Below are 27,718 nucleotides of genomic sequence, written 5' to 3'. Positions count from 1 at the left end.
TGGCAAGTAATATCTGGAGGAAGCTACTTCAGAGAGAGAGAACAGGAAACTCTACTTAGACAAGGTAGAACATTTATAATGAAGCTCAAAGGATAAGCATAAATCATATATACTACAAGGAAAAAAACCCAAAACTTTCCCGACAGAAATGTTTAACATTTTCCCCTCTGTATTACAGTGATGTGGCTTCTACAAAAATTAACCGCAAATGTAGTGGCTTAAACACCACAATTTATTATCTCGGAGTTTCACTAAGTAAATGAGACTCACTAGACTAAAGTCCAGGTGTCTGCAGGGAGGTGATCCTTCTGGAGGCTCTAGGGGAGAACCTGTTTCCTTGCCTTTTAGAAGCTGCCTGCATTCCTTGGCTCATTGTCCTCTTTCTCATCCTCAAATCCACAGTATGGCAACTTTCAGTCTCTCCCTGACTGTGACAGTCATGCTTTTGCCTCCCTGTTCCACAAAGAACCCTTAGGATTCCATTGAGCCCACCCAAATCATCCAGAATGATCTCCTCATTTTAAAGGCAGCTGATTGGCAGTTTGATCTCATCTGCAACCTTAATTCTTCCTTGCTGTGTTACCATAATATTGGGTTTGCCAAAAAGTCCATATGCTTTTCTTCACAAAGTAAGACACATTTTTTTCATTTTCACCAATAACTATTGATTTGGATATTTTGATTATGTTGGCTATCTCTTGTATGGTATAATGTTGATTGTTCTCAGTCAATGTCTTGATTTGATCACTATAAACTTAAACTGGTCTACCCAGCTGTGGAGAATAATCTAGCAAAAAATCTCTAGCACAAAACTTCACAAACCACTTTGGACACACTTGATCAGTCACAGCATCTTCTCCATGTACTGCACAAATCTTTTTTGCATTTCAGTTGTGTTTTTACCTTTCTTGAAATAATAAATCATACTATGCCAAAAATGTTGCGTGATTTCTTCCATCTTCAATATTAAAATGGCTAAACAAAAATTCACCAATTTTGATAAGTTTTTTTAAATGCACACTGATATGACAGCTGTCACAATACTATCTAACAAGATTGTTTTGAATGAAGTTAAACGCAACTAATCTCTACTAGAGCCATCCTATGGAAAAAAAAAAATGAATTTTTTTTGGCCAACCCAATATATTGACAGGTTCCAGGAAGTAGGATTTAGACATCTTTGGGAAGCCATTATTCTGCCTGCCACACCCTCTGAGTGAGTGAGACCAGTGTGTGTGCTAAGCTGCTTCCTTCTGAACTACTGGCTTGTAAAGGACTGTGAGGGCTGTGCTATGTCACCTTCCTTGCAAGCCAGCAGGACAGCCTGCCAGAGTTCGTGGCTGGCAATAGAAGACATGAGACTCCTGGGTCACAAACAAAGGATTTCGTTATTCACGGCACAGCAAGCAGCATACCCATCATCACATTTGCATCAGCTCCTCTTCTCTCCAAGTCCCACAGGGATGACATGGGTGAGGCCTGATGGAGGCCTGCACACATCGTGGACTGTGTTGCAGGAGGCGAACCTCAACCTTACAGAACCCGAATCATTTACGATGGTCAGTAAGGACGCCTCTTTTTTTTCCCAGAGGAAGCTACTACTTCTCTCTTCCAAGGTTATTCAGCATGCAAACTCCCTTGAAAAGATAATCCAGAACAAAGGGTAGTTGTTACCTCATTTGCAAGATGTGCAAAAAGTTAGAGACCCTTGGAAAATGCTCCTCCAATATCTTTATGCTACATCTGCATTAAATAACCCCTCCACTTACGTATATGTTGCATTTAAATATTTCTCTAGTGCCTGCTCTATTCCTTCTTATTGCTCTATCGGAGACTTATATATGAAAACATGTTAACTTTTTGGCTAATTTAGTAAACAAATTACCAATGCAAAAAGACAACTTGACCTCAGTTCATAATGAGAAAACAAATATTAGCAAATTTTCTAATTAAGGCCCTGATACAAGCAAGTAATTATAAAGGAAAAACCAGGTGCTAATATTCCCTTGATGTGAAATGTCATTCTGTGAAAACAGTGACTGGGAAAGGCCTTCACTAAGAAGTGGAAGACAGCCAAATTCATTTCTGCATATTAAATTAAACCCATTCTGAAAGCAAGGAATGGCTGCAGCAAGTTAAAAAAACAAATGATTATATAAACAAGTGATTACATTTGATATTAGATGTATCAACATTTATGAATTTACTAATGGGCCTACTCCTCCTTTTTCTGACATTCTCCTAATCATACATTCCTAGTTGTAAGAGCAAAGAAAGCTACAAGGAAGATATTAAACAAGCTAATGATAAACATGAGCTAAGTCAGAAGAAAAAAAGTAAAAGAAAAATATTATATCCTCTCTGTGCAGACGTGATGGTAGTAGATACATATCAATAAGACATATTATTTGAGCAACGTTTTCCCCAACATTAGGATGTCAGACCAAGGGAAAGGTGGCAAACTTCATTCCTAAAAGATAGCTGCTCAAAAGTCAGCTAGATTGTATTTATATTCAACTTATGTAGTAATTATAATCTTGTCACTCAGGTTTTTTTACCCCGTTCTGAAAAACTGAGGTGAAGCAGTATCCCTACTTTTACCATAACCTTGTACTGTAATAAATTATTGCTCCTATATTAAATTTATCAATATGAATGTGTTGACAAAAGAAGCAATTACAAATTGCCAAGGAGCATGACAAACTACAGCAGCCTTTCTTGACAGGTAAAAAGCTGCAGCAATTCAGTGAAAGGCATTAAGGAATTGCCATGAGAAAACATGGATTTTAAATCTGGCCCCTCCCCACCCAGTGTCAGTGAGCTCAAAGCCTCAGTTTCCTCATTTGCAAAGAAAGAATGAAAATGTGTTGCTCTGTCTCTGATCTCAAGGTGAGGTGATGCAATATTTGTGGGAGCACCTTGACTCACGTGTCAGGTTGTGCTTTTTTTTTTTATCTGGATTTCATCCTTTTTATTTTATTTTTGTTTTGGAATTTTCTTTGAGGGAGTTCTTTAGCACCTGTCAACAGTAGACTTTTTAGTACATACTGTAGTTGAAAAACAAGGAGTGTGATCCACAATATATGTCCTATCAGGGTCAGAAATCTCTGAGCTGGTCTCACAGTCCTGGCCAAGCCTCCTGCCCTGCTCTGCAGAAAGAGCTGCCCTGCTGACTCCAGAAGGGGCTGCACTTCTGCAATTTGCTGACACTTCCCCATTTCCTCTGTCCCGCTGTCCCAATGTTTTCCCTCTTGCTCGTCATTCACCCTTTAGTGCCTTTCTCACTCTCCATTTCAACTAGACTCACCCTAACATACACCTGACTATAATAGCTCTTCGTCCTTGTTTTTCATGTTCTCAATACAAACTTCGACCACCATTTCTTCAGATCCACTGATGGCACAAGGACCCCTCTTCAGTGGCTTTGCTGGCTCGCTTCCTGCAGGAACTAATGGGTCTTTGTCCTTTTCTTCACTGACGGCTCTCATTGACAAAAGCTGTCATGCTCTCCGCCTCAGCTGTTAACTGCATGGCCTCCTCTGCGTCCCGGTTTTGTCCCGAAGCTTCTTTGAGATTCTAGTTTCCTTAGTTATCTGCAGATAAAATTCAATAGCTAAGCCAAAATGAATTAGCAGGGACCATCCAATGCGGCCTCCTGCCTCAGGAGGAGGGGAGAATGTGCCACACAAGATGTGTGTTTTCACGTCCTCTTTCAGTGTCTCCTCTAACTTCTAGTCACAACCTGGAGCTATTGCTCTGAAAGTAAACTCTCCCCATATGTCCAAACCAATTCGGGTTTGAGTCTTATTTTTCCTCTTTGATCTCCTCTGGAGAACTTGTCTAAGATTTGAGCACATGATAGAGGGAATCTCAAAGTTCAAAAGTCATCTGGTCCAATTACACATCTACTTTTTAAAATACTATCACCTCCAGTGGGTTGTGCAACCTAAAGGGGAATTCATTTCATTGTAGGTGGTCTGTCCATCCCTGACCATCTCTGACCAGAAGAAATGCTTCAGCTGAATTCACTGAAATCTGCCTTCCTTAATGTTCCATCCTCTTGTTATACTCTCTCCTATCAGGATGTCACAATAGCTTCTATAGTCATCTCTGGCCTGTCTAGTACCATTCACCACTACCTCTCTAGCACCTAACACAGGCCCGTAAAACACATAGGCTCTTAAGAAACACTGTGAATGAATGAATGAATGAGATCTCTTCTACAGGACAGCACTTTGTATCTAAGACATTTATGAAATATAATTCTGGCTCTTCTCCAGGCTAAAAGTCTTTAGTTCTCATTAGGAAAAGTCTAAAGTTTAACACAATGTCTAAATTCAAAATAACAAAAAAAAGATATTAAATTACTTTTTATGTATATGGTTGTATATAGTCATATATGCATTTATTCACATATATAAACAAAAACTAAAAGCAGTCATTAACTTTTAATATACTTTGGTATTGAAAATCTACTCACTGCTAAGTGGTTTTATTTAGTATTATTAAATTAATTTTTATGTTTGGCCAAGAGCTTTGTTATAATATCATTAAACTATTTTTAAAAGAAAAATTTGGACCACAATTCTACTAAACTTCTGCAATTGTTATCGTTTTTCCCCATCTTGTTCATATATAAAAATAACTTTGTTATTGTAAGTATTTGGTATACATTTTGTATTGTACTTTTTTCACTTAAAATTATATTGTTCATATTTTTCTTATCATTAATCCTGATTACTATAATTTCATGGGGTTAATAGTATTCCATCTATCTGATATATCATAACCATTTTCCAATTAGTACTGATTTATAATGTTTCCAGGTTTTTTTCTTACAGAAAATGATGTTAGGAATATTATATACATATAAATTTAATATTATAAATATTTAAAAATATTTGAAATATAAAAATATAGATATTTTAAATACCTTGCCATATTTAAAAGTATTTCCTTCTCTTTATTATCATTTAAAAGGGTTTTTCAGTTTCTATATCTATGACTTTTGTTTGTATATATGCTATCTGTAGTTTTATATCAATGTAGTAAAGGGTTGAAACCTATAAAACTTTGACATTAATTAGAACCTAAAACATAATTTTTATAAATGTCACAGGTATACCTTAAAAGATGCAGTTTCATTTTTAAATAACTAGGATTTTTTTAATTTCCAAAATATTTATAAATATGTCACTAATGCTAGGCGTTATGCTAGGAGCTGGTAATGCAAGAATGAACAAGGCAGCTCCTGGCCCTTAAGGGGTTTGCAGTTTGGAAATGAATAAAGAAAAGAAGATAAGCTGTTATAGGTGTTATGATCAAATGGTCCAAGGCGCTACTCCCCTTCGACTCAGGAATAAAGAGCCCTTGCCCTGGTCCTAGGTTTCAGAGAACCCCACTCTGGCCCTCCTCCACCTGGGCCCCTTCTCTCCTGGCAAAGAGAGAGTGGGGGCATCTGTGGGTCATCCTGGGCACACCCATCTGGAGCCCACACTAGACCCCTGTCTGGGTAGCAGGGAGGCCAAAACCACTTATAAAGCCAGAGCAGACTTTTCTATATCCAGCGTCCTGAAAATGGAGTTTGTATGCATGTCCATTGGTAGATATACAAACTCAGTGCTAAGAGATGTTGTGAATGGGGTTTGAATGCATGGTTTAGGCCTCCCAACACATATAGAAGAAGCTGCTCACAGTTCTGGGTGAAGACAGGAGAGGAAGAGGAAAGAGGAGTAGCCGGACTGAGAGAACAAGGAGCTGGGGCCACTTCTTTCCATAGTCATGTTCTAGGACAGAACTCTGAACATTCTGAAAATTTTAATTTGAACCTAGTTTTCCAGGTGGTTTTGAGGATATATTTGTCAAGGTAGGAGGATGGAACATACTTTATTTGATGGTTTGTTAGCTTGATTTATAGCTTTAAAGTGTTTAACCATATGGAATGTGGGCCTTCATTTATATTCTTGCTCCAAGCCCTACAAATGCTGGGGCAGGCCTGGTTGGTACAAGGTGATACAGGGACATCTAACAGAGATCTAAGTTCATGTGAGGGTGTGTAGAAGGCCTCTCAGGGTGTAATCACATTCAGCAGAGTAGGCTCAACCACAGGATATTCTACTTATGTAACCCAGTATGTTCCTAGACTAAAGGTGAAAAAGTCATGTGCTCATCGTAATAGATGCCAAAAATACATTTGATGAAATTCAAGAAACAGTCGTTAACTTTAAAATTCCAGAATAACAACATATTTAGCAAAATAAATGATCACTAAATACTGATATCATTCTTAAATGGTAAGAACTAGCAGTATTGCCTTTAAATTTAACCAAAGACAAGAAAGCAACTATCATTCAATTATTTTACATGGATCTTAAATTTCCAGCCCATTCATTCTGGTAGATGTTAATTTTTTTCCATTTTCTGGTGGTATTTTCTTTTACTCCATCACTTCTTTAAGTCTTAACGTTGTCCTGGTTTGTTGTCATTGTTGTTGCTGGTCTATACCATTTTATGAGGGCATGAGTTCCATAACATTACTACCTGCTTGATAAAATATAGTTTTGTTTATCTCAAATTTTTCTCTTTCAAGATTCAACAGAAACCTCCATTTTCCTCTTTATAGTTTTTTTATTTGTTTGGTCAACCATTGCCTGGAGCCGGTGTTTAGACCAGGAAGCAGCTCATTATTCTCCCAAATGGCTCCTGTGTCTCGATTATTAATCCACATCAGCTGGAGGCAAATAGCATTCCCTACACCCTCCAGTCTTAGCGCATAATCAGGAACTTGGCAAAGAAAGGGAGTGGTAGTGGAAGTTCTGGCATGGCTGGCTATGAGGAACAAGCAGTTAATTAAATATAAACAAGTCAGATGGCATTTTTAATTTGAGTAAGAATACAAGTCTATTTTAAAGTTGTTTGCCTGGTCACTGCTAGGCATCTGTTAGCTTCCGTGTTTGTAGATTCATTCTCTCTCTCATCCACTTTCTCTCTCATATTTCTAAACTAGAAACTCCCAGACAAGATTTTGATATTTTGATATTCGACATTTGATGGACTGTTATTAAACAATGACTGATGGAAACACAAGACAGCTTTACGAAATTGCAGTTTTGATGTTGCTCTTTGGCTCCTCCTCAAGTTTTACAATAGAACTCCTGAGAACTGGGCTGCTGCCTTTTATTGCATTATCTTTTCTGAGAAAATATCTCATTCTGAGCTTGTATAATTCTATTCTACCCCACAATTTAGGACCTGTGATAATTTTTTGGATATCAAACATATTTATGCTGAACACTCTTAGATTAACTAGAAGGCAGGTCTTTAAGATGCATGCTTTTGATCCTCTCTGCAGTACCATTTTATAAGTCCATAAATCAGGAATTTCATCTAGGATTTGTCTAGTGGTGTCCTACGCCCTTAAATTCAAAGCCTGGGCAAGATCAGAAATTGCCTAAAACTGATTCTTCCATTGTTCACCACATATAATTTTGATAGTAAAAGAGATCAAGATGCTATTTTCAGAAAATAAAATTCTTTACAGTGGCTTCCCTGTATGTCCCCACTGAACTCACTTCCAGCACCCTAGTCCCTCCTTTCTTCTCCATCCCCATTGCACCCACAGCTCTAAGTCACTGAAAGTATAATCAAATGACAGGTGAAGGGCACTGAGATGGCTTCATCTAGCGCTTTAGAGGTTCAACATGAAAAGACCATCCTTGCTTTCCCCTCCCTGAAGGAGAGCACTTTATTCAACTCTATGGTTTGCTTGCCTATGTTCTGACTCTTTCCAGTCTTTGCCTGAATCAAGTAGATAGCTTGACCCTCTGAGGAATTTCTCCCGTCTTTTGTCCAAATCAATTCGGGTTTGAGTCCCTCTTTTCTGAAGGGTACTTCAGTGGATTCTGGTACAAGGATCCCTGGCCTGGGCCTAGGGAATCTCTTACATCAGGGCAGTGCCAGAATGCAAGACTTCTGTCCCCTTCCAGACTTCTGTTCTGGAAAATCAAGTCACAAACAACCCCATACTCTGAGTGGGTAATCAAAAGGAAAAAAATTAAATTTGTAAATAATTCCATGACTCAACAATAATAAACATTGTTGGTACTTCACAGTAATGAATGGCATGCTATGGTGTGGTATGGTATAGCATAAGCAAAACATGAGACATAATTATACTGAATAATTATTTATTTTTTAAAATTTAATTTTAACTAAGTGTCAGGTATTTTTATTTTCTAAATCTGGCAACTCTGTAGTAGCTTTAATCCCCACAGGCTGTTTTCCTTTATATATGCCCTCACTAATAATCTCATATTTTTAAAATTAAGAACAAGTAAAAGAGCATTTCAGGGATAATTTTGCTCAGGAAATTGATAACATTTTGCTACTCATGCAGTGGGTGGAAAATTGTCTCCTTTATTAACTAGCAGTATGTTAACAAAGAAAATGAGTGATTTTAATTTACATTTTTGTGTTATGATTGAGCGTAACAGTATTATGTACTAACTAGTTGATCGGTGCACATCAGTTATTTTAGTTGACTCTGAGTATGAAGTGATGAAACATTTTTATTTAAAATTAAATCAAAAGGTAAAGTTATCAAGATAAAAACTTATAAAGAGGAAACAGAGTAAATTCATGTGGAAAAGATGTAATAATATCATGGCTTTTTCTTCCCTAATGTGTAAGGAAATAAATAAAATTTTTGTAACCCTCTCTAAAAGGAAGTTTCATTTTGGGGAAGAGAATTGAAGATTGTTTTGTTTTATTAATTTAAAATGTTTTGGTTTATTTTAAATGAGAACCTCATCATGGACATGGTTTTTCCTATTTATGTTCACCATAATGTTGTCAACAATGCACTCCTTAAACCTAGAAGTGATTTCATGTCATAATGAGATTGCATATAATATATTTGTGACTTGTCAAGCTCACAAGAAAAACAGAGAATGGCACCTGAACTATATCAACTTCTGTATCAATTCACTGTCATTCTTTTGACAGTATTATATTTCAGACAGTAACTTGATCCATTTTGGCACCTAGAGAAATTTCTTAACAAACTAAAACATTTTCAGAGTGAGATTAACAATAGACACTTTTAAGTAGCACATGCAGGCAAGAATTACAAAATGAATTTATCCTGAAAACCTTTCCAAGTTCTTGTCATTAGTGTAACGATAATGGACAGAAAACAATGATAGGAATACTTTCTTCTGCTTATGTGCAGACCCATTTCCTTTCATTTGTCATCACCAAAGACTAGTGTGGAAGACAGTGGTAAAGGCTGGACACTGGAAAGAGTCTGCAGCTGCTCTTTGGGTGTTTATGGAAAGTGACATGGCATCGGGGCTCTCGCTGAGAGCTGGAGGAAAAGCTGCAATATAATTAGGGGAAAAGCAATTGTCATTCATCTGGCTTGTTCTGACTTCACTTCTTGGCAGTAAAAAGTGACTAAGATAATATGCAAATCTGACAATTGGGAAGTTCATGAGTTAAAGTGGATACTTGATATCACTTCTCTTTTCTGGCCATCAGGAATCTATGCTATGTTGAATATTATTTTCAATGTTGAAATTATTTGTATGGTCAGAATCACTCTGGTATGGCTCACAGTAAATGTGAGGTAGCAGCAATTAACATCAGAATTAATGCATATTTTTAGTTGATTCGCTCTTCAAATATATTTAACCAACTGGTATGTTTTTATCCAAGAAATTTTCTATCCTAAAAATGAGGTGTGTAACTCTTTTTTTCTCAATACATTTGTCACTTTAACTTTGTCATATTGAAGGAGGTCATTGAGAAGATGTTACTACCTTTTGACCTAGGACCTGGACCCAGGCAATCAGAGGACTCCTCTCACCTCTCCTGTCCTTGGAATGTACATTATACCCACTGTTCCCACAGCTGGAACTATTTCAAGGGTGCAACCCTGAGAAATTAATGTGTTGTTGAAAGAATCTGGACTGAACACATGACTGAACCGTGTTAAAACCTCTAGAACTTTCAAGATTCTGGCAGGTGTCTGAGGACACCTACTCATCCTGTAGTCATCCAAGAAACCTCATAGAGTGGTCTGTGTCTTTCTTCAGTTTCTCCTTGCCCTTTGCGTACTGGGGTCAATTTGTGAACCAATGGCCATGACTGATAAGGGATGGGTTCCTATAGAGAGATGTGCACATTTCTTGTTTGGGAGCAAGTAGCGTTAGAACCAGTACTGTAGTAGCCAGTATTTAACTCCCAGAGTATTTAGAAATGCAATGGTTAAGAGACTGCCCTCTGAGCACTGAGCTCTGTGAGTCTGATGCAAGCTTCATTGTCTACTATTGTTTTGTGGCCTTGGGGATGTTATTTAAGCCGCCTAAGTCTAAGTGCTGTCATCTATAAAGTGAAAATGATATTAGTATCTATCTCATATGGTAATATAAGTAGAGAGCTTAGCACAATTCATGGCACATGTAAATATTCCATAAATATTATTATCACAATAAGAAATATTACTATCAAGTTTGAGATACATTATAGTATAATTCACTATGGAAGTGTGACAATCATCGTATTTCCTCATGAGTTTACTCCTCTCACATATGACTAGCTGGAATATTGAGCTAGAAACATTTTTTTTCCCTTGATACATTTTCTCCTAGGAACTGCTGTTGTTAGCAGCATATAGGCAAATGGAAGATGGATAGTGATGTCTTCATGTTAAGCCTGTATTTCTTAAGCAATGGTCAGTAAAGAAACTCGCTTTCTATTTGTCTGGGTGAAATCTTTCCCTTTCTTTCAGAAATGAAAAATGTTTTTACAGAGCCTTTAGGAAACTCTGATATGATAGTATTAGTTGGTAAAAGGGAAAGTAATCGTTTCTTTCTTGTGTACTTGAACAGAGAGCCATCAAAGTAAGTTATCACCTGTTCTCGCATCCCTTAAAATCCTGATTAGTTTTCTAGCAAAAGTACTCCTTTCTGTTATGTCTCAGCACCAGCTCTTACAAACAGCATGCCTGCTTTTACATTGAAACCTCAATGATTATGCTTTAAAGTTTTATTCTTCTATGGAGAAATGACCTGCATGTACTATAAAAACTTATTTTTCTCTGCATAGATCCATAAATATTGGTTCAAATTCCCTTTTCAGAATTCAGATCCTCTTATGATTGCTTTTATGCCTCTTTCTCCTAAAATATTTAAATTTGAAAAACAATACTTTAAAAAAAAACTCCCACCCCTTCCACCATTTTTCAACTAAACTCATGCGAGAGATGAAGTCTAATTTATAATATGAACTATATACTTGGAATCAGAAAACAAACCTTGTGAGCAAAACATTTCAGAAATGCTCAAAGATATGGGGAAAGCACTGAATTTGAAATCAGAAGAAATATTTTTCTTTTCTTCCTCTGCAGTTTATGAACTGTGTGACCTTGGACAGGTCACTAATTCTGTTCAAATCCCAGTTTTATTATCCACAAAATGGGAGTCAGTGCCTGCCTGACCTGCCTCTCTCAGCTGTCGTGAAGAGAAAATAAGATAATGTATACAAGTGTTACATAAATTCCAAATCCCCATTTAAATATTTTTAGCAATACAGAATTAAGTCTTCAGCTGCTTTTCAGAATCTCCTTTTAAAGGTTCCGAAGAGCTCACGGCTGTTTATAATTAGACCGTGCCCTGCCCTGCCCCGCAGCGCGGGAGGGCCTGGGCCGGCCGCCGCCCAAGCTGTCCGCACCGCCTAGCCTTTCTCTGAACCGTAGACGACGCTGATAAGAATTATGCAAAAACATACTGACATTTGGCTGAAAGAATCGTGAATAATTTTCCTTTATCCTATTTTTAACAGCAAACTCTTAAAAAGTCACAATATTGACTAATATATCCCTCTCGTCTACATCATATAATATATTCTTCAGACTTTTTATTATCCCTGGGTGGCTATAAAATCTCAGCTGTTTAAAAATGATTTTTCTCCAGATTTATAACATTCCATAAAAATTTTAGGTGTAAAAAGTATCTTCTACCAAGCTAAAATTGTCCCAGCCACATGGGTGTTTCTTTTTAAAAAGGTGTCATTCTCTGTAGCATAACATCAAGGTGTTAATTTAAACATTCATTTCAAGAAGAAAAAGATCCATGGATATTGCTAATTTAAATTTATTTTTTTACTAACCAGAATTTTATGCCTGATGAAACAGTGTAGATTATGTGACCCCAGAACTCCATTCTTTCTGGTAGTAGAAATAGAAATCCCTTGACATCTGCAAGCATTAAATTCTTGTTTGCCTTAAATATGCTCATTAAACATCTCTGAAGTGTTTAAAAAAGGAATTTTGAAAGACCGTAAGACACGCCTGGATTTGACCAACTGAAAAGTAACATAGGTAACATATAAATTGAAATAAAGTATACCAGCTCATGTCAATAATATAATTATATTGCCTTGTGATCAGATGTGTGAAGCTTGCTTATTTTTCTCCTTATATTCTTTTTGGAAACATTTATCTCAAAATTGGGGAATTAACCAGATGCTGGCCCCATCTGAACTAAGAGGTAAGAAAGATGGAATTTGCCCTAGGACAGCATTTCCTAAAATGGATTCCACAAAACTCTTGGCCCTCAAGATGTTCTTTTAAAAAAAAAAAAAAAATTGTTTACACAAACAAGATTCTATGGTCAAACAAGTTTGTGAAATATTGTATGCCATATCATCCCCTTAAATATCTGTAATATGCATTAGTATGTTAAATAGTTGTATTAGCCCTACAGTCAAGCATATCATAAGCTTATTTGATCTGAGAAATTTTTTTGATATAACAACCCTTTAACATGCTGTGGAACATACAGTTCCAGAACTGTTTCCATCTTGAAGGAATCTGGTACTAGAAGGATAGTAACAGTAGAGATCCAGACTTTAATTTAGTGTCAGAGCCCACACTGTACACTTTCACACCAGGGTTGTGGAAGAGTTTGGAAAAGAAATTCTTAGAGAGAGACCTATTCCTCCACTTGTAGTACATTAAGTTATTGGTCTCAATTCTTTCCCCCTACCCTCACCAAGTCATAGTATTTATTATATATATATCCTCGTCCTGGTCACTCTCTTGGCCCTTGACATGAGGCTTGGCCTTGTGACTTGCTTTGAACAATGCAGTGTTAGTGGATCTGAAATGCACAAGGCTACAGTCTTTTCTGTGAGAAAAACCTGTCTCACATAGCCGCTGTTACAAGACCTAGTTAAACTGGAGTTAACTATCATCTTAGACCCTTAGACCAAAGCCTACCTGGACATAACCTAGATTGGTCAAACTTAGACAACCTGCAGTTACGTGGATAAGATATAATTGCAAATTATAGGTGTGTGCCAGTGAGTTTGGAACTGGTTTGTTTCACTGTGATTTCATGGCAATTGCTAACTTGTATACTACTCCATAGAAGTTTGCGCCAACATAATTAATACTGCTATCAATGTCCATGATAAATGAAAGAGAAATCAAGTGAATAGAAGTGAAATCAAGTGATGTATCATAGGGCAATGATTGGTGAATTATTGGGTTTTTATTTCCTTTAATTCTTAAGTTCTTAAAAAATATGTCCTATTTAAAGCATTTAATTTTTTGATATCTGACTTCTCTTGGTATGGTTATCCCAACATTTCCAAAAAAAAAAAAAAAAAAAATACCCACCTGAACAGCCAGCTTTTCCTACTTAAACAAAATTTGGCTATGAAAAACATTTAAATAGCATGACAATCAATTGGAAAATAAAGAAATATGCAGTTTATATGTTAAGACAAAAAGTCCCACAAAATCCCAATTATTATCAAATTCCCTCAAGAAACTAATTTTAATTTTACTGCTGTTCAGCAAAGGGGATGAGAGAATGAGTGGACCAGAAACTCCCCAGGCTAGGAAAATGGTAGTTCGGGCTAGCAATCCTTGCCCACACGGCTGCTCAGTGCTCCTAGCCAAGACTTACACCGCTGGACCCCAGACAAGGACACCTGTGTTCTTGACAAGAACTGTGCTCCCTTACCCACTATAGCACCTCCACCATCTGTTCTTTTTCTCATTCGTAGGCACCATTTAGCCATTCTCTCCATTTCTGCATGTTCTAGCCTCCTCTGCTTCTTGAATTAGCCAACTCTCCTTGTATAAAATGGGTGAATGCAGAAATTAACTGATTAATGTATGTAAAATTCCTCACCCGGTTGCTCAATAAATGTTGCCTATCTCTCTTTGTTCCTGACTATTCTACCTAGCCTATTATTTTCTTAATGATAGTAACGTGAGCTATTATAAGTTATATAGATATATAGCTATAGACCACTCAGTATATGAATATGAATGGAGTGGTCATAAACAAGAAATTAGTGTTAATAATAGCTGCTGGGATTCACATTGATCCTTCTAGGATTTGACTATGACTAACAGTAATGGCCAACTGAGGAGCACACTACCTAAAGAACAAAGGACCTAGAAGAGGATGAGATCCAGATCTGGTTTTGAATCTTAGCTCTAGAAATTACTGTCTGATAAGTTACTACCCTCTCTTAAACCCAATTTCCACATCTGCAAATTGAAAGTAATGATATTTAAGAAGATACCATCTAAAGGATATCTAATGGGATACTATATTTAAAAGGCTTAGCACAATGCCAAACACATATCAGCACTCAGTAAAACCTTGCTATTGTAACTATAATACAAGAGCTAAGTTTGTATGTGATAATGTATTTACTTTTAATACAAATAACTACCATAAAATAAGTGTGTGATTAGCATTATCTACATTTTAAAATCACTACCTTTACGACCTGATATGCAGGGACAAGAAGAAAGATATATTGTATTAATTTATTTCACTCCTGCCACATTTCTGATCTGCTTTACACATCAGATAGCTGGAGTTTAGGGGTATCCTGGAGAAAAAAACTGAAGGTTAATGTGTGTCATCTACATGCTTCAGAAAATAAGAAAATTACTGGCTGATCATATCAAGGTGAAACATGGGAATGAACCCACTGTGGCCACACCTCTATTTGAAGGCTACCTGGGGGGAAAAAAAAAAAGACTGAAGCACAGCCATTTTAACAAATAGGAGTGGGAGTGATTAATTACTTTTTACTGTCATTCAACAGCTTGTCACCCAGGTAGTAACCTCATTTCTTCAATTCCCATAAATTTAATAGAGGTCACATCATGGCCTACTTGGCTGAAAAGCATTGCTTCTGAAACCCTGATGGTACTTTTAAGTCCACTGATGTGTGAACATAATTCTCTGCATCTCTTAGCTTCACATACTCTGTCTCTCCCATGGAGACACTTTAGTAGATCTATGTGGCACCACGTAGAAAGTTACAAGTAGTGAGCTCTCTGATTCATTCCTCTTTCATGCAACAAGATGATAGAAAACTTAATACCAATGGGTGTTATTCTACAGTGTAGAGCTTCTTTCCATTCTGTTAAGAGAATATAAAAAGATATTTATTGCAATTGAAAACTACTAGTTATGAGGACCTTTCACTCAGAACATTTAATTTAGTTTCTAGAAAGAAATTTTAAACATCACATTAAAACATTTACAGGTAAGAATAGTTTAGATGTTGTGCCTAATTCTTACCCCACCGCATACATTAGCCCACATAAAGAAAATACGAAAAGTAGGATAACTGCAAAGAGATGTCAAACACCAGACTGAATTTCCAAAAAACAAAGCTCCAGGGAAGAACAGATAATAAAAATTAGATTGTTACCTATATCTATTGCATGCCCAAAACAGAGACACAGGCCTTCTGCAACTAGAATTGTAGCAGTCCCCAACTTTATTCAAAAACTCATTTCTGGGGCTCTCAGTACTATTTCATCCCCAACTAACCCCACTACTAATACCTCTCTTTTTCTATCTATACATAAAATGTTAATTCCTTTAACATTTAAGCAATGAAAATTGATAAGCAGCAGATAATCCATAAATGATGAAATATTAATGACTAGCAAATATTAAAAAAAAAAGTCTAATCTTACAAGTAACTAACAAATCAAGTGTAAAGTTTTAAAGAATAATAATAAGCCCAAACTTTCTTAAATAGCTTTTGGCAAAAGAGATGGAAATAAAAGCTATGAATATTTTATTCAGTAAAATACAGATGCATACAATGTACTTAAAAGGAAAACTAAAATAAATGAGTTAAGTATTCAACTAAAGGTATTAGTTGAAGATCTACAGAAAAAAATAACCCTAAAGAAAGAATGAGGCAAAAGAAAAACATAATAACAAGGCCAGCATAAAAAACAAAAGACTAGTGAGTTAGAAAGCATGATGGCAGAATTAATAAATTAACCTGAGAGCTTGTTGTTTTTAGGGAAAACAAAATAATCAAACTAACAATTTTAGTGAATTTGCTATTGAAATTTCATTTAATATCTAGCTTCTCATCAAAACAACTACTACACATATATGGGTTTTCACTGCATTTTCCCTTTAACCTTATGCTTTTAATTTGCCCATGCTTCATTCAAAAATATTTTAGGCTTCACTTTGAAATAAAAAATTAACACCTAATATTATTTTTCATAATTCAAATTCTTCTCACTGATATACTGTATCAGATATGTAGTTTAAAAGTTTCTATTTCCTTATCTACATATTTCATCAAAGACAATGTATACTTTTAGACAAATATAACTTGAGCAAAGTCATTCTTCCTACATTCAAATGCATTTTACCACATTAAAATCTTTCATCTTCTGGAAAATTAGCTTCTTAGCCTTTACAAACATCTGCATAGAAATTTAAAAATTTAGTAAAATATCTGGACTTTTTTTACAATCCTTTTATCAGTATTTTGTCTACACTTACCTTTAAGCCTACCTTTAAATTCAACATATTCTATAAATATTTGCTTTATAACAAAGCTTATTTCAAAGATGTACCCTTTGGCAAAAACAAATAAGTAATATTTGATAAAATCAAGAAACTTCTCTATCTTATAATACTTGATTGATAAACAAGGTTACCACAAATATATATATAAAGCCTACCCAGCAGGCTGCCTGTTTTCCATTTTAATGTGAATTGAAAAATTATCTTTGTCTTTCAGTGTTGTCTTACAGTTTGGTCTCATGAAGTGTTCACTTTAGTACTTTAAGATGGATTATTTTTATTTCTTTTCTGGCCTTGACTCTCATAGAAATAGAAAATATTGCAGACATTAGAAAATAAGGCGTTTATTCTTCACTTTGTTTTGGTGTTCATAAACAAAGCCTTTAATATAATTAAATCTGAAGGTTGACTTCCTGTTGCTATGTAGGGTCTCAATGTCCTCCCGGAAGCTACCCCCGACTACTCCCTAACTGGCCCACTGTCCACATTGAGTGTGCCTGAGAAAGGAAGCTTGTCCTTCCCACCACATTAAAGAGGAACACAGGCAGGAAGGGACCAAGGATATGTACAATGTGTGGCTTGTTTCTTTGTTTGTTTCTATAAAATTTTATATGAGGAGTCCAAGAGGATTGGATATTTAAGACATAAAAAAATAATGTTGATTGTATTTAGAAGATAAAATCAATCAAGAAGATCGAGAAGTTTAATACTGTGACATACTAACAAACAATTTTAGTTTTCTACTCATTTTGTTTCTTACTGATTTGGGCTTTAAAAAGAGCTATGCTATCCAAGAAAAAAATTTTTAAATATGGAATGCTTCACAAATTTGGGTGTCATTCTTGCACCATGGCCATGATGATATTCTCTGTATCATTCCAGTTTTAATATATGTGCAGCCAAAGCAAGCGCCAAAATATTTTTGTGTGTGTGAAAAACGTTCTGTCGAGGTAGTTCTGGGTCCTGTGGGGTCAGATTGGTAGAAGAGCAGAGATGCTCTCTCAAGCTGCCATGTTCCAGTTACAATACTTTCTTAAATTATATTTTAAGGCCTGTTTACAGCCACATTGACAATTGTAAGGTAGGAATTCAGAAGTTATTACTAAATCTGTGTTATATGTTTGTCTCCTTGCTATCCAATTTTATCAGGTTATCTTTATGAAGCATCCAAAGTTAGCATTGACTGAGGTTTTCTGTTGTACTTTCCCCAAGTAGTGTCTGCTTTATTCTTCAAAATAATTGAAAAAAAATGTTTTATAATATGTACTCTGACAGTCCTTATCAGAATAACGGTTGAATCTTTAAAAATGTGTTGGAGGAGATGCAATCTTTACACTTGATCACATATATGTAGTTGTTACAGAGTGAGAGAAAATAGGTCCTATAGCCAAAGAGCTCTCATAACTAATAAGAAAAAGATTAAAATAATAGACAAGAAGTAGAAAACAAGAATGTGCATTAAGCAAAAAAGCTGAAATTTATGAAAAAGTTCTATCTAATATACATTAAATATAAAGGCAGTAATTTTTGCCTGGTAATTAGGTGTAAATACTCAATAAATATTTATTGACCAAATAAATGGAGTAACATTTCTCACCCATCAAGTTAGAAAACAGTTTAAAAAATAATTTGAGTTCTCATAATTCACAGGCTATCAGCAAAAGATAATATAATTAGGTAACTACCAATTCAAACTAGGGATGTTAAACATCTAGAATCTAGATTCTCTTTCAGCTTATAGTTTTTTAATAAAATTAAGAAGAGGAATACATTTTAAAACAGAATATAGCCATTCTCAACCAAATTGCACTTAAAAAAATAACTGCCAATAATCTTACTGTAAATAGCAAGCCAATATTGACTTAATCTATAAAAGAAAATTTAAGCTGTATCACTTAAATGAATAGAACTTAGGATAAAAGAAATTTTATATTAAGGTATATATAGACAGATAGGTATTAACTTTAAATATTAGTATCCCCAGTGAGAAAATTTCCCCCAGTATATAATAGATGGAGATAGAAAAGAGCAAAGATGTAGATATCCTAAGGTCACTAAACAGAAGTGAGGGTGCTTCTCCTTCCCCCATCAAACTTGATTCCAAGGAGCAGTAGGAAATTCTGTGGGGGAAAGAAGTGCTGATCTACCCTTGTCATATTACTGACACTTCTTAATGTTTGGGGTTCTCCAAAAAAATTACTATTTTTTCTCTACAGTTTATCCATAGTGCTCAGAAACCATTGACTTCCGGGAATTTTTATTAAGATTTCCACAGTCTTGCCATGTTTTTCAGATATTGTGGTCTCTGCCAATAAATTCTAATAAATTTTTACTTCTTTTCTTTCAGTAACATTCTAGAGAATATGATTCAGACTCAAATTAATCACCGATCATTTTAATGGCTCCTAGGAGTTTACTTCCGATACCTCTTATTATATTAAATCAAACTTGATAGTGTGCTAGATCATTGCTCAGCTGGGTTTTCATAAAAGCACTGGTATTTAATATGATTTACACCTGGTTTTCTGTTAATATCTTTGCTTATTGTGTGCTTTATTGTTAAAACAGACATTCCTAGCAAATGGTTCTTATTTAAAATATACCATGCTACTAAAATATTTTACAGGAAGCATTTTACAGTAAAATGTTACTTATAGTCACATAATAGTGAACAGAAACAATTTATTTAATTTACAATCAAAATATTAATACCTATAATTTGGTAAAAGTATGTATATATATATATATACATTTTGATTATTTAAAGTATAAGTTATATCCCAAGATTATTAGGATATTTAAAGTATTGTATTTTTTTTTTAAGCTTTGCAGCAAAGGGGCAGCTCTGGGAAAACCATTTGAAGCATCTGCTGGAGATATAGCAAGTGTGGCAAGTTTTATCGAGACCAAGCTTGTTATATGCTATCTACGGATGAGGAAACCTGACCTTGCCTTGAATCATGCACACAGGTAAAACAAAATATTAATAACCACAAGAAGTGCTCTCTATGCAAGCAGAGGACATTATGTGAACCTGTATTATCAATTTCTGTTCCACTTAAATTTAAAAACAAAACAAAAACACATTTATTCATTCCTTGATTTATGTTAAACTAGGCAGTTAGAGAGACCACGAAGAGCACCTCAAAATGTAATGAAAGAAATAGACACAAACACCTAGTTCATAATGCAAGGTGAAATAAAAAGGCAAGTGCCTGTAGTAGCAAATTACTGAAGGAAGAAAGGAGGGAGCAAATAAGGTAAGTAAGGGAAGTGATACTCTTGAGAGGATTTCCAAAATTGCACAAAATATGGAGAACCGTGGAAGGGAATTCCAACTGTGAAGTGTGAACAAAGACTTGAAAGTTTGTTGCTTATTTTGGGTGATAGCATAGCTACTCAAAGGATGTTATGTGGGCACAAGAGCTGTCCAAAGGCATGAAACACTTCTTATCTATGTCCTTAAAAACTCATTTTTCATATTTCTATTACTCTTCAGAACTCTGTATTTTTACATTATCTTGTGACTTTCCAGAATCCCCAGGCCTCTTTTTTTCTATAAAAATATTCCTCTTTTATGGCCTGTTTCTTAAAAGCCTTGTTCTTCTTCTCATAGGTAATAATCAGTTTAATCTACAGCAAAGAAAAAATGATTCTGTTATGCCTTTCAAATAACTCTTTCCTTAGAATTATGATGTGTCTATCCTTCCCTGTCTGACTTAGAATAATTTACCTAGAATATTTGTCTGGTCCATTCTCTGATCTTACAGCCTGTATTCTTTTGGATACAAACAGCAAAACTAATACCAATGTGAAAGAAAAAATGCCTGCCCTGTTAATAACCACTAGGAAATATAACTATCAGTCATATTATGACCTTTTATGTAAGCAGGACACCTGCCACTATAGGAAAAGTCATTTAAAACCCCACATCCATGAGGATGTGAAAGTTCTTACCCAAGATTCTTCACACCCCTAAGGAGACCCCAAGCTTGCAGGCTTAAGATTGACATGAAAGATCAGCAGGTAGCAAAATCACTTTGAAATTCACAAGATAACCTGCCCTGAGAGAAATTTTCCTGCTTAAAAAAAAACAAAAATGACAGAACCTAAGACAGATCCTCTTTGACACTGAAAGAAAATTCAACTCTCTATATTTTCTGGAAACGTTTTATGCAACCACAGTTTCCAAACCCAGTATCAGGACATATGGTTTGTCCAAGAATTATATTACATTTCCATTTAAAAAGAACCAATATTGGAAATATAATGTGTATTTTACTATGTCAAAGTATTGGAATTTCTGAGCTACTTCAGTGACTTGCAAGCATATTGGGAAAAATATTTGAAATTAGGACTAGCTCAGGAAAATCTATGGGCATATGTAAACAATAATGAATTGAAATGCACTAAAAGTAATTATATATCACCTTCTTCATGGCTTTCACTACACATAAAGAGGTCCACCTATATAGCCTACACTTTACGAAAAATATCTTCTGAATATTCAAAAAAACGTAATGAATTTTTGAACCCCTTATAATAATAAAAGTGCTCCATTTGGTATGGTCAAGTCAAAATCTTATTCAGTGTTTTAAAAATAAAAAATGAACGTGATGAAAAATTTCACTAAAATCCAAATATATAAGAAACAGTTAAATGCTACAGTTCCTGAGGATGCAAGGATTACCTCCTATAAATTCACTATTTGGACTTTAAAACTTTTGTTTTAAAACTGAGTGCTCTTTCAAGACCTTGAAAATTGCTGAACGAAGAATAGATAATGGTGTCTAATAAAGTGGTATTCCCTATATGCTAGAATTGACATTTGTGTCTTTTTGCTATTGTCAATTTTTGCTTTGTTTCTAAACTGAACATTAAATAAGAAATGAAAATCAATAGAGGTTAAATAGTCGATTCATACAATTAATAATGCACCAAGTGAAATAAATCATTTTGCTGGGCTTGTACATTGCAGAAGTAAGTGTATATGTTTCTAATATTAAAATGTTTTCACAGATCTCAGATTTAAAAGCAGACATTGAAATACAATCAATAAATATATTTCTTAATTAATTAATTAATTAATCAGGATACTCAATCTATAAATAGCTTACAACCATTGGTAATACTCTGAATGCAAAATTTTGCTTTTGTATTATTAACACATTGTGATGATTGATACTAATCATGGATCAAAATTAAAATATTCCTTTTCTGCATTTATTTGCATTTGCTGAAGCATCCTTTCTTTAATTTTATGTAAATGTGAAGTCTACTGCATATATTTCAGAGATTTGTTAACACAAAAATTATCTTAAAACCATCAAGTAGTTTTGTTTCTGATAAAAATAAGTGCATGCTGTTTTGTTAGGTCAAAGACTATGAGAATCAGAACTTTACAGTTTAAAGTTCAACAAAGGTACATTTAAAAATACCTAGCTGAGTATTGCCATTTAAAATATAATAATGATACATAGTCTCTAGAAATAATTATTAACAAAAATAGTTTTTTTCTAATAACATATTTAAAGTGGCAAATGTGGACATCATTTTTTTTTTACTTCAATCAAAAGTGATGCCTCAATTCATCAGTCAAACATATCAAATCTGTGCTCACTTCATCAAACTAGTGTCATCGTTTATCAGTAGGTGTTTTGAAAACTCCTAGGACTGATTTCTAATTATTGCTCTCTTATCAAGAGTAGAATTATATTTTGATGTATATGATTGTAAGGATTCTAATGATACATGTCACTTTTTTGCATATTTCTTACCTTTAGATTTTGGTTTGTTTTTGTTGCAGAATCTTGATGCCACAAAATGGCAAGCAAGATGAAGTGGAAGTACCAAATACATGGAAAATATTCTGTTTTCAAAATCATTTTATAGGTGCCATCTACATTCATTCATTCATTCAACAAATATTTATTAACTTTCTATGAAGAGCCTGTGCTAGGCAGGGGAGACAATTACAAACAAAAAATATACGGTATTTATACATAGTAGAAAGTAGCAAACAAAGTTAAAAGTAAATATTAGTAAATCTATAAGAAAAGGATGTGATAAATGCTATGAAAGAAATAAATATTATTTCATGTTACAGAAGTAACATAGTATATTGTATCAGATGACAGGGTCTAGAATCTGACTGCTAAAGTTTAAATTCTGACTCCCTTACTCACTAGTTAGTCTGATTTTAATTTCTTTACATAATTGGGCTACACTAATAGCATCTACTTTACAAACACTGTCTCACAATGCTTTGAAAAAATTAAATACAAACCAATGAATTCCTTTTATTCCAGCCATGAAAGGGTCACTAGTATTGAGCCTGCCTTCCTGCCATAAGCAACTGTAAAACTGGACAAAATATATAAGACAACTGTTTTCAGACATCAGACAATAATCACAGCAGGATTTTGATCCTTGAGAGAAGGGAAATATACATTGTGAACCCCTCCACTTTCTCAGCTTTTGGCTTGGGTTATTTCCCTGCCTTAATTCAGGGAGCTACAGATCAAGTTAAACTACAGTCTCACTGAGTTGAGGATGCAGAGACTAGAACCCCAGGCTGCCAAAAAAAGCTGTAATTTACAGGGAAGTTGTCCAAAGAAGGGGTAGCTATGTGAGAACATAGGGGGTAGAAGTCCACACAAGGATTTACTGCAGGTTCTTTGCCACTGTGAGTAGTGAGACTCACATTGGCAGAGATGCCCTGTTCAAGGTCTAAGTACTAAGTGGAAAATACTAGAGAAGCTGCAGTGGTAGAAGGTGTTGGTGTACTAGTGCAAAGGGACCTCACTGAGTACCTCAGACATTCAGCTGAGACCCCAGGAAGGCCGAGCTTTGGAAGTAAGGACTATGTTCTCAGAAAGGACTATACCTCAGGACTAAGCTCAAAGCCCAAATAACAGACAACCTTTAATTGGAAATAATGGAGGCCAAAATACAAAAGAATAACTCTAAAGTTGATGAAAGCAAAATAAATGATGTCAAACCAGAACTCTATTATTCAGCAAAAATATTCTTCAAAAATGAGTGAGAAAAATATATCTTTATATAAATAGATGCTTTAAACTTTAGCCAATCTATACTCTGAGAAATAATAAAGAAGATATTTCAAGCTGAAGTAAATGACAATAAATTTAAATTTGGATCCACAAAAATAGCAAATAAATGAGTAAATATAAAATACTATTTTTCTTAAAATGTATTTAAAGAATATTCTGTTATATCATCTAAGTAAAAGTAATAATAAGGTTACATTATCTCAATGGGAAATATTGAAATACAATACCACAAAGGCCTGTAAGAGGAAGCACAAATGGAATTTTATTACTAAGGTGTTTATGGGAAGTAGTACAATATTAACTCTACGTAGCCTGTGTTAAATTAAGAATTCATGTTATAATCTTTAGATCAGAGTAACTAAAAAAATGTAAAAGTACAGCTAGAAAGTCAATAATGGACTTAAAATTATATACTAAAAATATTTAAGTAACTGATGATAAGTGGGAGAGGAGTAATGAAGAAACAAATAATGAGTGGAATATTGGGAGATAATAAGATAGTGGAGTTGAATGAAACTATATTAATAATTATATTAATTATACATTGATTAAACATTCCATTTAGAAGACAGATTGTCTATCTAGATTAAATCACAAGATCTAAATATATGTTATCTACAAAATAACATAGGTTTAAAGGAGAGAAAAACTACATACATACAGTAAACATTTAAACATGTTCTTATGCTAGTTTTGCCTATGTTAATATCAGACAATATGGACCTCAAGCAAAGGGGTGTTACCAAAAATAAAAATAAGGCTCAAAAAAATTTTGAAAATGTGAAATTTGACAGAGCTTTTTCTCTAACCAGAGTGGAATTAAAATAGGACCCATTAACTAAGGTATCTAGAATAATCCCTTCAAATGCTTAGAAATTAAACAATACACATCCAAATAACCATGAGTCAAATGTAAAAAGATAAAATAATGAAAGGCATGGGTTTAAATCTTTGTTTCATCACTCACTAGCTTTGCCTTTCACAAGTAACAACTTCTCTTTGCCTTAGTTTTCTCATCTTTAAACCCAAGTCCTGCTTAGTCATTCCTGTATTTCCAAATATATCAGATTTGTATTTTATTTCAGTCCCACTACCAAAGACAAATGTTGATTGTTTTCAATGATAATAACAATAAATTTCATATATGCATAAAGGAAACTATTATTTTTAAAATATCTTTTTTGAACCCCAACAGATACTCTCGTAGACAATTTGAAAACTTCTGTGAAAATACAACTTTTGGAGCCTCCTCATTTTCTACAATTTTGAAAATAATTAAAATGCTGAGAGTTAATATGAGCTTAAAGGGTTACAGATATTCATGAGTTTTAGAATTAACTGGTACATACTGGAAGTAACAAAAATTTTAGAAATATTTTCCCAATTTCACAAATGAGATATTTTAAATATAACAACTCTAACAACTTAATAACAAAAGAACAAATAATCTGATTTTAAAATCAGACCAAAGACCTGAATAGACATTTTTCCAAAGAAGACATACATATGGTCAACAGGTATATGAATCGGTCTAACATTATTAATCATCAGGAGAATGCATGTCAAAAGAATGAGCTATCACCTCATACAGATTAGTATTGCTAATATCAGAAAGAGAAGTGATAACAAATGTTGCTGAGGGAGTAGAGGAAACGCTTGTGACACCGTTGATGGGAATGTTAATAAATATAGCCATTATGGGAAACAGTACTGAGGTTCCTGAAAAATTTGAAAATAGAACTACTATGTGATGCAGTGATTCCACTACTGGATATATATCTAGAGAAATGAAGTAAGTATCTTGAAAAGACTCCCGTGCACTCCTGTGCACTCCCGTATTCACTGCAACATTATTCACAACAGCCAAGATGGAGAAGCAACCTAAGTATCCACCAATGGATGAATGGATAAAGAAAATGTAAAATACGTACACACACAGTGGAATATTATTCATCAATAAAACGTAGAACGTCCTGCCATTTGCAATGACATAAATGAACCTGGAGGACACTATGTATGTGAAATAAGCCAGACACAGAAAGACAATACTGTCTGATCTCACATATATGTGGAATCTAAAAAAGGCAAACCCTTAGAAACAAAGAGTACAATGCTGAGCCTGAGGAGTGAGGAAATGGGGAGATGTTGGTCAAAGAATACAAATTTATAAAATGAGTAAGCTCTAGGAATCTAATGTATAATACTGTATTATGTATTTGAAATATGCTACGAGGGTAAATCTCATGTTTTTACCACACCAAAAAAAAAAAAAATAGCAAATATGTGATATATGTGTGTGATAGATGTGTTAATTATGGTAATCATTTCACATTGTATACATGTATCAAAATATGCAGTTTTTATTTATCAAGTATATCTCAATAACACATAGGGAAAATGAGTATAAAAATAGAAGAGCAAAAAAATACATAAAATTTGGCCATTAAATCCAGTCGCTTTATATAAAACAAAATAATTCTCACAATCTTAGATGAACTTAAACAAAACTATAATATTGATAATAAAACAAAAGGGAACATTTCTGGTACCATTTTTTTAGTATGAACACATGTATAAGCTATTAAACATCGGTCTTGGTACTGTTTGTAAGGAGATAATAATAGAAAACACAAAAGAGAGAGGTGAAATTTTACCTGACAATATATAATCCTGGGTACAGTGTCTTGCTTTGGGGAAACGTACAGAGGACTGTTTTAATGACATTGCCATTCATTTCAGAAAGACATTCCATGATCCATACTCATTTTTCTCAACTCAAAGGAAAGGAATTTGAATTAGAAAATCACTGTTTCTTCCAAATTCCAGCCTTCTGTGATCACTGGATTACTGATTGTTCCTTCCAATTGGATAAAATAAGCATAATTTGAATAGGCCTGAATGCATGTTTGTATGAGTCTGTGAGTGTAGAGAAAACAGGGAAATCATGGCATTAGCATTTTAAGGATATCTGATTGGACTCTTTGCAAGTTAGCCACTCTGCCTCTTTGAGAAGTTAGGAATGTTGCAATACTATACAGATCATTTGTATTTTTATGTCTCTTGCTATTTTATCACAATGCAAATATATCTACCTATAAAAATTTCTTCCACTGAAAACTATATTAAGCACTCCCAAAGTTTCCTTTCAATTCAAAAAAAAATATGAACATGCCAATTTCTATTGAAGGGCAGACATTATGTTCATTATACCATACTTCAGAGAATAGCCACAATACCTGTCTGCAGTGCAAAGTCGACCAAATTAAGAAATAGTTCTCAAGCTGGAACAAAAGCAAGCATTTATTGAACACCTACCTTGCAGCACGTATGAATTAGACACTTCATATACTATCTCAGTTAATTCTTCTAATAACTTCTTGAGAAAGTCTCCTTACTACCGTTTTATAGATAAAGGAACTAAATTCCAGCAAACCTATGGCATCACATTAATTTTTCTTTCTCCTAAACATCCTTGCTGTCATTTCATTTCATCCAGAAAATGATATAAAAATCACAGCATCTTTAAAATCTGGAGGGGTTCCCCTACAGGTTGAGGTAGCAGTGGGATGTAGTGGGCATTGTCCTGATATCATAAAATCTGGACTCAGCTAACACATTACTGATCGTTTTCAAACAGCTTGCTGTCCTTATGTGTGATTTGTGGATAATATTTAGCAAATTTACTGAACAATATTGAGGCAACACATCTTGCGATTTGTGATACAAATCACAAGACTCTAACATATATCAACACTTTTCTTCCTT

The 27,718-nt window shown here is 34.5% G+C and overlaps 1 protein-coding gene and 1 non-coding gene across 2 annotated transcripts in view; one reads left to right on the top strand and one right to left on the bottom strand.

The window, feature by feature from the left end:
• The window catches only part of SPATA16 (spermatogenesis associated 16), a 182,005-nt gene that overhangs the window by 19,388 nt on the left and 134,899 nt on the right, over positions 1 to 27,718 (top strand). The window contains exon 2 of the mRNA XM_054577053.1: positions 19,705 to 19,850. Coding sequence (XP_054433028.1) covers positions 19,705 to 19,850 — 146 coding nt within the window. The remainder of the gene's footprint in view (positions 1 to 19,704; positions 19,851 to 27,718) is intronic.
• LOC129077304 (U6 spliceosomal RNA) lies at positions 17,686 to 17,792 on the bottom strand. Its single transcript, XR_008529809.1, has one exon. It is a non-coding gene; the product is annotated as a U6 spliceosomal RNA (small nuclear RNA).

The sequence above is a fragment of the Pteronotus mesoamericanus genome, unplaced genomic scaffold, assembly GCF_021234165.1.
Source record: "Pteronotus mesoamericanus isolate MK-2021 breed Mesoamerican mustached bat unplaced genomic scaffold, CSHL_Meso_final contig_116, whole genome shotgun sequence".
Classification (NCBI taxonomy): Eukaryota; Metazoa; Chordata; class Mammalia; order Chiroptera; family Mormoopidae; genus Pteronotus; species Pteronotus mesoamericanus.
Note: the sequence above shows the minus strand (reverse complement) of the source record. Positions and strands in the feature narration are given on the sequence as shown.